Genomic DNA, 16,707 nt, shown 5'->3' with positions numbered 1-16,707 from the left:
ATGGTGTGAATTTTTTTATATGACTTTAACTTATATTGTATTATTGTTTTTTTATTTTATAAAATTTTTAAAATATTTCTACAAGAAAATCTTATATTAATAAAACTTTATTGATGAAAAAATATTTAGCTGTAAAATAGGATTTACCAAAAAAAAAATTGGTAAAATAAAATTTATTAATATTGATAGTTTTAGGATTTTAATAACTGACATATTTTTGTTCCTAATGAATCTATCCATTAGTGTAGGAAAGGATTTTCTTACAGGTTATTTTAGAAATTGTGTTTCAGTTGTAGAATCGAACTATATTCAAGCGAAATAAAAAAAAAGTGATTTTTTAACTCAGTTATAAACTAAGACAAAAAGATCCTATTATGTTTTAAATTTTCCAAATCGAAGCATGAAATCATACATAAATAATATAGAATAAAGAAAAGAGATTTTGCTTTGATTTTTATAGTAACTAAAGTCTGAACTCTTTCTAATATAAAAAAATTGTTTGATTTTAAGGGTATTAGGTTTCAGTTTCAATAATAACCGAAGTTTAATATTTTTTCTGATTTAAAAAAATTGTTTAATTTGATACGTATTAGGTTTGGTTAATATCCTTAAAATTAAATAATATTTTTAATCAGAAAAGATAATAGATTTCAATTATAACTAGAATCAAGTCTAATATTCATTTATGTTTTACTTTTGATTATAATCAAAGCTTAATGTAGGTTTCTTTTAAATATATATATTTTTTGTTTTTGTTTCTTCACACATATTAAATATGAACATAATACTACTAGTGATTGGTAAAATCCGTCGATAATGCAAAATTTTTATTACCAATGAAGATTTTTCCCAATAAAATCTATCGGTAAAATGGACACCAAAGTTCCTGCTTCAACTTTGACCATGTTTTGATAAAATTTGTTTGTAAATTATAGTATTTTTTTGTTTAAATTTGTCGATATGTTCATCATTAATTAAATTTTTTAAAATTTGTCGATAACTCTTTCAATAAATCCATCAGTAAAGTGGATGTCAATTTTCTTACCAAATCTAACAAGGAGTGTGTTATAGATTAAATGGAGATAGGTAGAAGAAGAACAACTATGATGATGACAGTAATGCCAACGCTGATGGTGATGATGATGATGACGGAACTGGTAACGACAACAACAAAGGAGAAGGATGAGAAAAAGGAGGAAAAAATGAGGAAGAGGAAATGATGTAGAAGAAGAATGGAGATGAACCAAAATACAGGACATAACAGTGACAATGACGACGAAAGACAATGACGAGGACAGCAGAAAGAAGAAAATAAGACCAAATCACGATATTTACCAATGATTTTAATTAACAAAAAAAAGTTTGTCAATGATTACTGACATATATTAACCAATATGTAGTTATCGACTAATTTAGACTATTAATTTTTTTATCACCGATAATTATCAACAAATTTTCTAATCTTTTGGTAAAATTTATCAACTAGTAACATTTTTTATAATCAATCATTTTATTTAACTAACAAATTTTGGTGTTTACATATTTTATCTATTGGTAATATTTTTTTATGATGCATCATCAATGTAGATAAGTCTTTGAACATTCAGTTATAATATTTTTTGTTGAATTTTGTTATTATATGCTTAATATCATATGAGTATATATATGGAACCTTAACTAATTTTTCTCATAATAAATAGCGAATGTGCCAAAATGGAACACATTTTCGTCCATACACGAGGTATAATAAAAAGTCAGAGTCTACCGTTAATCATTATAATAGTATTATTCTTGTTTAGGCCGAAGATTGTATTGTTTGCGTTCACATGTCATGTTCACAAGTCTACGCTTTGAATCCACATTTTTGTATTTCTTTTACCATCACTGATCAAGTCAAAATATGTGCACTTCATTATTAGTTTTTGTATTCTATTTCTTGACCTTTAAGCAATGATACAAATTATATAATGGAGATATTGTATATGGTAATTTTTTTGGGTTGAATTACAGAATATAATTCTTTTCTTTTTCGTTTTATTCTTACACTTGGTATAAAGAATTTTATCAAACTGGGTGAGTTTTAACTTTCAAATATAAATTAATATATAATCAGTGCATTGACTATGTATGTAATAGTTAAAGAATGTTTATAATGCATGTTATCATTATCACGTATAGTTTTTAATTCACTATTTATGCATGTATGTGCATGGTATGACTTACGCTACATTCAATATTTCTAATTAAACTTTGCTTTTACAAAACATCATCTAATGAACAATTTCTGTTATATAAATTATGTCTGCAACTTTTTTATTAGTATGTATTTTCAACTTTTTTATCATTATCACGTATACTTTTTTTATTTATTTCATATTTCACAAAATATGTAATATGTAATTTTCAAAATAGATATATAAATAATTTGGCTATCATTTTATTGTTGTTTTTTTTTTGTTTTTTTGCAAGACATAGATAAGTTATCTATGAAACATCCCAACAACATTCATTAATTAAATTTATATTTTTTTAGAACTTCTTTTGTTATTTTTTTTTGTCACTTGTTGTATGAGTTTGGGGATTTTATTGGTGTCTATATTTATTTATTTTCCTTATTCTTTTAAATCTAAAAACTTAGTGTAAATAACCATTGCAAGAAAAAAAATATTCATCCAGATTGAATTAATTAGTGATATTTAAGTTTAATAAATTAGCTACCAAAAAAATTAGGAACTAAGTTAATGTATAAATTCAAAGTACCTTTGGTTTTAAAAAATGCTTAATTTAATCTTATAAAATCAAACTTGTAAAATAATGTTTATACATTGTATACTGTAAATTTATTTTATTTTTAATTGATGTGAAATCTTCCATTCTTAAAAACTATTTAATAATTAGTTAAGAAACCTACTTAATAACAATATAAAAACTAATAATTCTCAATTTTAAAATAATATTAATTTTTAAATCCACACATAAGATGATTAAATATTTTTTAATTTTAATTAATATGTATCGAATAATATTTTTATAGTGAACGAAGATAATAAAGGATTATAATTTATTTTAGATTTATTCAAATTATATTTCATATAAAGTCATACAATAATTGTATAACTTTATTATAATCTAGCCACAGTGAGCTTCCTTATTATAATTTTCCTTTTACTCATTTATACATCAGATTACTAGCACTATTTTTTTTTTCTTTTTATTTTGTAGAAATCAACGAACAACATATATAATACTTCCTCCTTACTGTTATAATCATTGTCAAAGGATCATAAAGTTACTTGTATACAAATACACTTAAAAATAAAAATAAAAAAGTTATTTATGTATTTTATTTTATTCTCATATTTACGAAAAAGTTTATTGAAGATGACCAAAATCATTCTTGGATCTGATAAAGTCACATGGTAGCACCGAATTCTTGTACTGATTGAAAGTGGAAAAGAAAGTATTGAAAGTGTAGAACGATCGGTGGTCTTACAAGACAACAATCTGCTTCGCAAGGATATGTAACACAATTGGGTTAGAAAAAGGTCCCACGCAAGAGATAGAGGTTCAAGTAAGTGTGTATATATAGTTCCTGAATAAAAATCTATGGTTGAATTGAAATCTTAGGAAAGGAACAAAATTTGGCAAGTTATAGAGTTGCTTAATTTGATAATTGGGTCTACGAGAGCTTAGTCATGGAGACATATCCCGTGTGATGTGTGATGCGAGAGTTCGACGAATAATAATATGTGGTTGGGAAGGTGCGTGACCTGGGATTATAAACCATTCACTACGACCCTTGTGTCCTAGCTATGTCCTGTTTTGACTTATCACCACACGCAATAATTGACTTTGATATCCAATTCGGAACAACTAAGCTTTTAAGGTGGTCGCATATCTCTGCTCTTAAGACTTGTTATCAACTTTGACATCTTCCTCTCCTTTCCTAATTGTATGCTATTTTCAAACCATCTTCCTTATTCGGTTTGGGTATTGTTTAAGTCAATTTTCTGAGTTTTGGTTTTGTTGCGTTGTGTAGTTTAATATCTAAATATTATTTAAAAATAAATTTTTGTTCGTTCAAATTATTTAAAAGATATTTGTAAAAGGTATTTTAATGTCAAAATTAGCTTAACGTTTGACGATTAGTTGTTAATGTAATAATAAATATATGTAACCTACTTTCTTACCTCAAACCTTTATTTATAGGTTTTGTAGTAGACTTTTAATATAATATAGATTTAATTAGGATTCAATTGTGAGTAATTATATTTTACTTTTATTTTAATTAGATTTAAGGTTAATCTACTCTAAGGTTGTTCATTCTAATCAGTTCAATTTATGGCCAACTGGTTTATTTGGTGTTTGGACGAACTAGTTGTCTTGTTCACTGAACTATTTAAGCTAATACATGTTCAATTGACCTATGTGATGACCGACCAGTTTTGGTTACCTGTGCTTCGAGTTATGGGATGTGGACTCCGAGCTAGTGTATGATCAATCAGTCTGTTTGGTGTTTGGTCGTGCTTATTTGTATTTCTAACTAATACATGACCTACTGACTTGTCTTATGATGAGCTGAACTCACTAATTGATCACTTGAATTATAATAGACCATTCGCAATCTAACTAACAATCATACCAGACAATTATACAATATATCTTCTATAAATAAAATTGTAGTCTAAGTCAATTGTTTGAGTTTTGTTGTGTTACGTCCTTTAAAATCTAAATGTTATTCCAAAAGTGAATTTTTGTATGTTTACATTATTTGAAAAATGTTAAAATTAACTCAACGTTTGACAGTTAGCCGTTAATGTAATAGTAAATACATGTAACCTATCTCCTTACCTCAAACATTTATTTATAGATTTCTTGGTAGACTTTTAATTAACACAGACTTAATTACGATTCAATTGTGAGTAATTATACTTTAATTTTATGTTAATAAGATTTAAGGTTAATTTACTCTAAGACGGTTCATTCTAATAAGTTCAATTCACGGCCAACAAGTCTATTTGGTGCTTGGGCGAACTAGTTGTCATGGTCACTGAGCTAGTGATTAACTATCTTAGCTAATACATGTTCAACCGACCTATTTGGTGACCAACCTGTTTTGGTTACTTGTGCTCCGAGTTGTGGGATATGAACTCTGACTTGTCTTATAACTAATCGGTCTGTTTGATGTCTAGTCGTGCTCATTTGTGTTTCAGACTGATACATGACTTACCGACCTATCTTATGACTAACCAAACTTACTAATTGAACACTTAATCTATAATAAATCATTTGAATTCTAACTCACCGTTATACCAGACAATAATAAATAAAATTGTTTTTTGAGCTTTGTTTATTTGTACGTAATAATATGTGTTTTTTAAAATCCACATTTTAATACAAATTAATAATTTATGCGTATTATTTTGAAGTAAATCATCAGGCAAATTTATCAAACATAATTATTTTCATACCATCTGCAATGATCTAGAGTTAATAAATAAATAATTAATTAATTAAACCTTTCATGTCATCCGTTAAATTTCCCAGTACTTTTTGAAATGAGAAAATAGAATATAAATATATTGTAGAACTTAAAAAAGAAAAGACTTAGATTTAGTATAAGGGTTCTTGACGTCACAGTGCTAAATTAAGACTTTGACCATCACTCACTCCCTATATAATCTACGATTTACGTCTAATAATTTACTTTGCATACCTTATATTATTCACACCTCGTGTTTCATCCATCAATCATATTCTAACTTCTCACATTGCAAATATTAAAATCAAGAGTTTCCAAAACTTTCTTTTTCAAACAGTCGTCCCATGTGTTGTGCCATAAACATTCATTTAAAAAAAAAAACAATTCTTCTTCTTCTTCTATTATTATTATTATTATTATTATTATTATTATTATTATTATTTTTACTTTATGGAAATTTCAGATAAGGTGAGAGTCGCCTGCTCTTGATGACTCACATCAAAAGTGTAGTCAATAGTTACAAAAACATATTTAATAAGTAATTTTAGATCTTATTACTAAGATAATGACAATAAATTTCATTACTTTTATGAGATCAGAGCGTTTTTGTGCGATAGGATGGATTCTATTAAGTAATTTTAATAAGAGAACAAAAACTTCATTCTTTTTTGCATTAATCCTTTCATATTTATCACGAAAAGCTAAATCTTGTCACCAAAATATCTAATAACACGAATTATCCTAACTATATCATCCTTCCCATGCTTTTTTCTCTTTACTAATAAGTCCTTGAAGATGTTTATCCATTTTTACAACCTTTTTTTTAAGTTGACTTATAAGTCAATATTGCTCATGAAGTCATACATTTTATCTTTGTTTCTTTAAACATTTAAAAAAAATGTTTCCAACCATCAAAACCTTCATTTATTAAGTGATTTGTTTTGTGACAAGTATCTAAAATCTGACAGCAAAAACAAATAACCTCGTATCTAAGTAGAAAAGTGATGAATTAAATGACAACGAGTAATACCTATCAAAATTAGCCTAAGATCACACCTGTATCTTTTCTAACTATTTTACACTGTCTCGTGTTATAAATTTTCAAAGATTATTCCATGAATAGGTTTTTTTTTTTTTTTATTGAATGAAAGATTAAATATTAATAAAATAATTTGATAACAAATAAAATGATGTATAAAAAGAATGTTGTTAAAATAAACTTAAATAATTTTGATACTATCTTAAAATGTTAGTTTTAAATTTAACTCAACCTTAAAAAATCAATTTATAATAAAGAATTTTTTTTATTATATATTTACTTTATAATGGATGTGAGATTGTTAAGGATAGTACCTTAATTTTTTTTCCCCCTCAACTTGCATCCGATACCAATAAAATAATGATTTTATGTTAAAAATATAAAATGTTTTAGGATGAATCAATTTAAAAAAAAGGCAATATTATTATTTAATTGGTGTTAAAAGGGTGTAGAAAAATAAGAGAGGTACCCAAAGAAAGTTCCTTTGTTTAATATTTTTCTAAATTCTTTATCTTTTTTCATTTATTTTTGAAAAAAAAATTCAAAAACTTTATTCAGATTTATCTTTGGAAAGACCGTGTTCTGAGTTAATTTAAGGTATTTTTAGAAACTAAAATCTTAAGTAAAATTCTAGAATGACATTATTCATAATTGAGAAGGTAGCACTATTTTCTATTGTGAATTTGATTTCTTGAATAACAATTTCTCAACATGAACATTGAACAAGTTTATTATGATAAATAATGTTGACATTAGTTTATTTACAATGTTTTTTCAAACGAGTTTATTTTCAGAATTTTTTTTCTTAAAGATCACTTTGTTATGATTTTTCTTTTTCTGAAATCCAATAATTTAATAAATGATAATATAACGTGTTTTGAAAATTAAGCCACCAATCAAAATATCGACAAATGAATCAAGTAACTTCAACAAATTCATAAAAAAATTAATAAAAAAAATTGTTTAAAGTTTAATCATTGATTTATATGATATTATATAAAGTTGTGAAATTAAAATTATTCTTTAACAGTTATAAGTTAATTTAAATTTATTTTTTGTAGTGCATATTATTTGAATTTATTTTTCAAGGCTAATTTTACTTATATTAATATTTTAGGATATACTTTTATTTAGATTCCGCTTTAGGATAAAAATATTTTTTGAGTTCACATTAAAGAATATTTTTATTTAGAATTTGAAAATATATTTTAAGGAGTTCTTACGGAGAATCTGGAATAACTTTTCAATGACTATATTGTTTAAAAAAAGCAAGGGAACAAGTTTCTTTTAGATGGAATAGGTAGCGGGCGATCGATCACCATGTTTATGTATGTATGCTGTGACCAGTTCTCCTTTAATAATGATAACTTGGACAAACACATTGAGGCCTTCAAACACATACATGTTCAAACAGTTAGCTAATCTTATCATAGTTTTGTCTAAGCTTCCTACTCATTTCCTATAAACAATAAGCTTTGAATTGGGCTTAAATTTATATATTTTTACCAATAATTAAATAAAACATTAATAAAATTACGAAGTGAATAAAAATTAAATGAAAACATGTTGTTACGAATCTTTCAATGTAATGTGATTAACTAATAAATAGTTTAGTGGATAGAGAAAGCAACGTGGCATTCTATACAATATTAGCTTATAGAAATAAATCAATGCAATTTGGTTGGCAAATGACAATGAATGTGTGCGAAATTTGTCGTTATACTCTTTCACCACTCCCAAGTCTCACTAGTATATGCATGTAACATTTATTTTTCTTTTCTCTTTGTGTATGCGTGAGAGAAAGAGAGAGAGAGAAAGGAAACCTCTTTCGCGGAAACTGCTAAATGGTTTGAATATGGAAATTTGTTTTTCCTATTGTTGGACCATTCTGGTCATGGCGTGCGGAGTATCCAAGGATAAATAGCCAGCGAGAGTCTTTGGAAACGAAGTTGAAGGAGAGAGAAAAGAACTAGTTTGCTAGTGAGACTAGCACATACTATAGTACTACTCTACTACTCCATCAATTTCTTCATCTTCCGTTTTATATTATTGCCATCAAAACAATACCACAAACATGGTCCGAGCTCCTTGTTGTGAAAAGATGGGATTGAAGAAGGGTCCTTGGGCTCCCGAGGAAGATCAAATCCTCACTTCTTACATCCAAAAACATGGCCATGGCAATTGGCGTGCCCTCCCAAAACAAGCAGGTAAACATTATTCACCATACTTTTTAACACTTTCTGCTTCATGCTTTACAAACCTTAATGAATATGTATATATATATATATATATATATATATATATATATATATATATATCTTTCCAGTTTTTTCTTCTAATTCCTATGACCATTTTGCTCAGGCCTGTTAAGATGTGGAAAAAGTTGCAGACTGCGATGGATTAACTATTTGAAGCCTGATATCAAGAGAGGGAATTTCACATCTGAAGAAGAAGAAACTATCATTAAGCTGCATGAGATGCTGGGTAACAGGTATTCATTGATCATTTCCTATCTTGGACCCATACATGACATTAATCATGCTAATTTAACTTCCCAGCAAAAAGCATATCATGACAAAAACATCATGCACATGTCTGCCATCCAATTCCTAGTTTACACGTCACGCTGCTCAATCATTTTGATCTTTTTAATTTGCTCAAATCATGATATATGTGCGGTTTTTCCAAAGTTTCTCCCATGGATAAACAAGGTTGATCAAGTGGTGGGGGCCGGAGGCAATTATTGTCAACTTGGGTGAAAATTAAAATGTAATAAAGGCTGTGTTAATTAATTAGTATTTATTTCATAATGGGGAGTCGAGTATTGTGTGAGAAAATCGAGGTATACGATCCCACCTTTGACGGTGCAAGTGATCACAGAAAGAGTGTTATGATAGATATGCAATTATATATAAGTAATTAATTTCGTAAACCCAGATGTTAAAAGAAAGAGAGTATTGAAATACAAAACTATAGTCTATTAAACATCGAAACCAAAAGTGAAAAAAACAAAAAGTGGGGCTGCCATGGAAAGAATCTCTGATTAGATCTGCCACGCACGAAACAAATTGCCGTGGCAGTTTATGGCACATGCAATTATGACATGTGTTAGACGTAAATACCAATATGAGCATGAGATTCATTGTCCGTGTACTATAGAATTAGGACAACATCAATGTTTGTTGTTTACCGATTCACTAGAAAAAACAAAGTGAACGCGAATCTCGTGCAATAATTTCTCGAATATAATATTAACCGTGTTGATCCTTATTTTCAGGTGGTCGGCAATTGCAGCAAAATTGCCCGGAAGAACTGACAACGAAATAAAAAATGTGTGGCACACCAATTTGAAGAAGAGGTTGCTGAATTCAAATTCCAGAAGAGTCACAAAGCCAAAAATCAAACGTTCTGATTCCAATTCCAGCATCATAACTGAATCAGAAGCTGCCAATTTTAATTTCAGAGAAATGGATTCAACATCTGCCTGCACCACTTCTAGTGATTTTTCATCGGTCACAGTTGGTGAAAGCAAAAATATCAAGTGTGAAGACATAGAGTCTCTAGAGACAATGCCCGTGATTGACGAGAGTTTTTGGTCAGAACCTGCAATTGATGAAGCACCCTCCATGTCATCACAATCCATGACAATCTCAAATCAGATGCCATTTCAATACCCTTTTACTAACTATGAGGAAACTTTCCCGCAGAGTCATGCTTATGATTCAAACTTTGATGACGGCATGGATTTCTGGTATGACATATTCACCAGGACTGCCGATTCCACAGAATTGCCAGAGTTCTGAAATTTTCAAATGTCACGTTCGAAGAGGGTATTATTAAATTTACCGGATAATACTGTTCAAATGAAAGGGTAACTTCAATTTGACCGTTGCAACAAAAGGGTACCATAATTTCGGCTGTGGGGACGCCATTATCGCCGGCTGCAAGATCTTGGAGTCATCCATTGACAAAGAAACCAGCCAGAGTAATGGGAAAGGCTAATGTTCTGTAATGTATGTACACATGTAATCTACTTGTCAAACACTGACTTTACTTTTTTTAGTGGAAAACACCAATCTTCTAACATTTTTGTATTTTACGAATTAGTGTTTAATCAGGCCAGAGCTTTTTGATTGTAATATCAATAAATGATGTCCTAAACGTTATTATTCAAAAATCCATGCCCCTTGTTGAGTTTTACTGTCCATTTTAAGACTTTTCTGGTATCATGATTATGCATGAAAGAATAATTTACACTCAAATGAAAGATCAAATTTGGAAAAGTCTATGGTGAATTTGGTTCTTTTGCAACTTGCAAGTGATTTATTAGACGACGGAAAATAAAATTTTTGGTTGCCAAGGTAACTGTTCATGGGGACATGTGGGTGTGGTAATGGGATAGTGGCGGTACATTTTGGACCAAACATTTCAACGTTCAAAATGCAATTAGATATTATTTTAGTATAAAACTATATCATAATTTGTGTTAAAGAAATCTGATCATAATTTGTGTTAAAGAAATCTGATCATAATTTAGTAAATTGCACATATACTAACAAAGCTTGGGTCAAATGCTCAGTGGTGTAAGAAAAGGAGAAAACCTATTAACTTAAGATCTAATCTAACTTTTATAATTTTTTTATAGGTCAATTAAGTGATTAATATTATAAGACATTGTGGGGTCGTTCCAAGAGAGAGATAAATGAATACATACATAGTAAACTTGGTTAAGAAACTATAAGTTTCTTTCACATTTACAGTGTGTTTGTTTTGGCATATTTATCTACTAATCACTCAAATGAAAGGAAGAATTTTAATAAAATCATTTTTAATGAACTCCTAATTTGGGAATCCTTACTCTTGTCTACCATAATAGGATAAAGTTGTTTGAAACCTCTATTTTTAACTTGATTATTAAAATAATTATCAATTGTAATATCGCTAACGATAGTCTTTCTAAAATATTATTTATTGAGGAAATTAAAAAACAATAAGTTATATAAACTCATAAAATATTATAATACCATCTCTAAATGAAAGATTTGTAATAATAATATATGTATATATTTTTTCTTTACTTATTTTTACTTAAAATTCCATCTGAAACTTGAGATCCTAATAGAAAGGTACCCTAAAAAATGTTATGAAGTAGAAAGAAAAATTATTTTGTTTGTATTAAAGTATATAAAGAAAGGAAAACACTATAAAAAGAGATATAAAAGTCCCTAAGTGTCCCACCCATATGATAAATATGTATCCCTCCAAAACCAAGAAAAACTATAACCGCCCCATGAACCCAATTCACCTACCTAAAATATATGTAATTCAATACTCAAACTAAATCCTTAATATGCTTGTGCAAAGGTTGGCCATGAAATTCTTTTCCTGAAGAACATTGATACCACCTAAGTCTCTGTATTCTCTTTTTTCAAGTTTGTGATTAGGTCCATAGAAAATGTCTCTTCTCAACTTTCCCAACCAAATTAAGCGTATTTTATTGGACAAGCGTCATTTCTTTCTAGTAAGGACCAACTACACCTTTAGAAGACTTCTAAATTTGTTGCTTTGAGAATATATATATAACAAATTCAGAATCGATTCTATTTATTTTTAACTTTGATTTTAATCGTATTCAACCATGGTTACTTTGCAAATTAAATGATAATTTTGTATTTTCATGCCTACCATTAAAATGGGTTAAGAAACTCGTTGGAACATCCTCTGCGAAGATTTTCTACAGTCTCATTTTCTTTTGTTGTAGACTATAAAATAATTTTACTCAAATTAGATAAAACTGTTATCAGTGACACATTTATTCTTTTAAGTATTTTTTACAATTAAGTATCCGAAATTTAAATTTTAGACCTCCAAAGTTGATTCACACACTCCATAATAACCACATAATTCTCTAACTTTTTTTTTATTATTATTATTAGTAGTGTGTATATTTCACTTCATGAGTGCTAGCGTGCTAATTAACCTCAACATGTACATCTTCAAGTCTATGCAAAGAGGAGTTTTGTAAAAGTAGATTCTATTTATTTAATTTGGAGAGACTGATTTAGTTATCTACTCATCTACATTGAAAAGGTTATGATAAGAAATTCTATTTATTGTCTAGTTTGACAGTTGCCAAGACCAATAATATTTATAAATTTTTTTATCAGTCAATAATATTTATAGCAATCTAAGTTTTCTACAAAGAAGTGGTCTAGTGAAGGTAGATTAATTTTAAAGTTGTGCGACACCTACTATTGTTTATCTTCATTTCACTGTTTAAGAAATATATATAGTCACTCTCTCAGTGGAAAACTAATGATCTTTGAACTAAAAAATTTGAATTAACTTGTTCTCACTCCATAAACTATATGTGCAATTCATTGAATGTATCATCTGGCGTATTTAGCTTTTTCCAGGTGTGTGGAAAATCTGTTGTTCAATTAAAAAATTATAACCAGTTTCATCAGTGCGATCTTTTAGGCTTTTGTATAAAGAAGATAAGGTGCATTATTATGTTAACTTTTAAAGAAGACTTAAAAATGACTTCGTAACACTGTAGATTGGTCCCTCCCCTTATGTTGTACTTAAGAAACATGCAACCCATTCAGTCAAGTGAGGCAATTTAAAGTAACTGGGAAGGAAATTTTGAAGGGAGAAATCAAGTCAAGAACATTTTTTATGGTGGAATAATGATACTTTTTGACAATATTTTTTTAGCAATATTTTAATATCATTTTCGTGTTATTATGTGATTGACTCATGTTGGTGTTTATGATTATTATTATTGATTGTAAAGTAATTTTGGACCAATCACAAAATAAATTATTAAAATATTGTCAAAAAATGTTGTCAAAGTATCATTATCCTTTATAGTTTAATTTTCAAAAGTGTTACTCACTATTCCTTAATGGTTTATCTGGTCAAACCCTACAAGATAAGTTTTGACCACATATATATGGGCATTTAAGAGAAACCATAACCTAAACTGTAAGTGTGCATTAATTGAACAAATAGTGTAACCTCATTGAAGTTTTTATAACATTAGTGAGAGTAAAAATAGTGCTACTAAACCTTTTTATCATCACTGCTCAACTTTGAAATAAAAGGCTGCGCACTCAGTCATGATTTCTGGAAAGAAAGTTGCTTTGTATAAAAATTAATGTGTTCTTTGGCGCACTCTTTCCAAGTCTTGCTGGTTAATTTCTTCAAATTTCCCCAGTCAAAAACCTGCTGCTTGTTGCTTCTTCCCACTCCTCATGCTCATCATTATTTTTCCAAAATAACTCTTCCCATTTCCTTTCGATATTATTGAACAGCCCCCCTCAAATCCCTTCTAATTAATGTTAGATTAGGTCATAATTTAAGGAATATGCCACGTCAAAAAATGAATGCAAAACTTATCTATATATCTATCTATATATATATATATATATATATATATATATATATATATATATATATATATATATATATTGGTTTTTTAAGGTTTTTATTTCCTAAACCATTGCTTTTGTTAAAATTGAGTCTTTATTAAAATATATATGCCAACTTTAATTGAGAAGTGATATTAACTATATATATTTATTGTAACATGTTATGTCTAACTTGACATGGAATCCAACTGTAATGGAGTCAAGGTTAAAATAAACTAAAACCACAAGAAAAGAAGTTATGTTAATGTAGAAAGTCCAATAAGAAAGTATGTAGGAAGACTTTTTTTTTTTTGGATTGGGACCATTAGAGATCTTGCTTTCTTTCCGTCTATACTAATAGCTTTCTCACCATTCAGCACAGTGACTACTGTTACCTTAATACCTGTCTTTCTCTACTTTCAACCAACAACAAATAGTGTTAAAACGGTAGTAATCATCTACATCTATTGGATAATGATAATATTATGATTCTGAAGGTATTTTTTATTGAAGTTTGAATATACATATGTGGAGAAGATATAATTTAAATCTTTGTTTGTCGAATTAATCTGAAAATATGTTTGACAAGTGAGAGAAGAGCTTAGATCGATCCTCACAGATGAAATATTTAAAATTCCGTAAATTACACGGGATGAATACTATATAAATCTCCACATGAAATTATGAGAATATATATGATCAGGAATGGTTAATGTTTTTCAAGATTAATCACACATTTTTACTATCTTTATTTTTTTTTCTTTCAAGTTACTTCAGTTTTCAACTTCTCTAATAATATTCATAATGATTAATTATTCAAACTTTCTAAGATGTGTATGCAGAAAATATTTTGATCTTTAAATTAGTACTTATCTAAATATATGTTATATTGAATGTTGTAATTATTAAACCCAATTTACTTAGATATTTGATTACTTGTAATAGATTTTTATTTACTAAAAACCTAATAACAAAGTATAAATGTTATTTAATTTATTCAGGATTTATCTTTACTTAATCATATTTAGGTTGGTTAATCATGTTAAATGGTCGAGTCTATTCTTTCAATCAGACATTCATTAGAATGACTAAATCACCTAATCGATGTTAGGTTAATTAACTACTTTTTTTATGTTTGACCTAAAATTCATACTATACAATTAAGAAAAGAAAAGGGATTGCAAAAGTTAAATTCATCTTCTACTGATGTACAAGATAAGCTATTTATCTTCTAATGGAGAATTGATGGAAAGATATTAAAGTGGAACAGAGGAGACTTGGATATGACTTTTGTATGTAACTTTTGTTGACTTGGAAAAAAATTATATTCCATAGAAGTTTCATAGAATATACTTTGAAAAAAAAGAAGATATTTATATAGTTTATGTTTGCACTGTAGAGAACATGATTGATGGAGACTACTAATCACTTATGAGACTATAATTTCCTTATCAAGTTCAGGTCTTATATATATAATTGTTTTTTAAAATTTTATTTTAATTTTTTTTTAATGACTTTTATTTATTTCGAAATCTGATACATACATACATATATATATACATACATACATATATATATATATATATATATATATATATATATATATATATATATATATATATATATATATATATATATATATATAATTTTAAATTAAACTTAACCAATAAAAATGAATAATATGTGTACTGAAAGATGAACCAAAATGAAATTGAATAAGATAAAATGAAGGCAAGATAAAAGTAAGGAAGTTGTGCTGAAAGAAGAAATGTGAAGAAAACTAGAGGAGAAAGAAAATATGTTTGAAAGTGACTTCGAGTGGATGATCATTCAGTAAATATAGACTGAACGTGATAAACACATTTTATATTAGGGTCCCAATATTTTCACAATCAATTTTTAATATACTTTTGACAACGTTAATTGTCAGCGTTTGGTTGGTCAGTTTCAATCATTTTCTTTTAATAAAAATCTGATGTCAAAATGGGTTGAGGGTTAACATTTTCATGCTTCCAAAAATATATTTCATGTTTTTGCGTTTTGGTTTACCATTGTCTTTCCATTTTCTTATTCTCCTCTTTCTCGACGTTAAGCAAAACCTTTGGCATTCTCTAACTTTGCCTTCTCTTCATCGTTCTCTCGTGGCTCCTCATTTCCTTTGGCTCCTCGTTTGCGTGGGACGAACCAAAAGTTTGTTCTCTTCATTTCAGTCCTCCATTTCGTTCGGTCTCATATTCCTCATTGTGCACAATGGCATTCTCCGTTGACCATGGTGGTTCGAGCAAGGTAAATGGGTTTATCCATTTTCTTCATTGCGTTTTGGGTTTGGCATTGGGTTTTTGTTTTGTGTTTAATTTTTGTTTTGTTTTCGTTTTTGGGATTTTGCCTTTTCTTATTTTGGTCTCTTTGATGCAGTTGTGCGTTCGTCATTCTTTTTCAACAAAGTATGTTTGTGCTTTGAAGAGAAGAATAAAAGGAGAAATGTACAAAGTACGCCTCGTGCAGAATCTGACATGAACACGACCTTTGTAAGCCCGGGAGGCATGTACTACAACCAACCCAGTGTGTAGAGGTTTGTGAGGGTTGGATCGCGAAAGCGTTACAAGAACAAGACGCTTAGAACCCCATACACAGGAAATATAGCGAAACACGAGTGACTTTTGTATTGAATTGTTATAGAAAGGAATACAAAATTGTACATAGATGAACAAATAAGTTTATTGTACCCAATTTTTTTAATGAAATAAAAGATGAAACTTTACTTCAGTTGGTTA

At 28.4% G+C, this 16,707-nt stretch overlaps 1 protein-coding gene across 1 annotated transcript; it reads left to right on the top strand.

The window, feature by feature from the left end:
* The first annotated feature begins 8,319 nt into the window (after positions 1-8,319).
* LOC108324203 (transcription factor MYB15) lies at positions 8,320-10,698 on the top strand. The gene is made up of 3 exons (XM_017557066.2): positions 8,320-8,728; positions 8,883-9,012; positions 9,799-10,698. The coding sequence occupies exons 1-3, from the start codon at positions 8,596-8,598 to the stop codon at positions 10,322-10,324; spliced, it is 789 nt and encodes a 262-aa protein (XP_017412555.1). The 5' UTR covers positions 8,320-8,595; the 3' UTR covers positions 10,325-10,698.
* The last annotated feature ends 6,009 nt before the right edge of the window (positions 10,699-16,707 follow it).

The sequence above is a fragment of the Vigna angularis genome, chromosome 3, assembly GCF_016808095.1.
Source record: "Vigna angularis cultivar LongXiaoDou No.4 chromosome 3, ASM1680809v1, whole genome shotgun sequence".
Lineage (NCBI taxonomy): Eukaryota > Viridiplantae > Streptophyta > Magnoliopsida > Fabales > Fabaceae > Vigna > Vigna angularis.
This window is presented reverse-complemented; position numbering and strand designations above follow the sequence as displayed.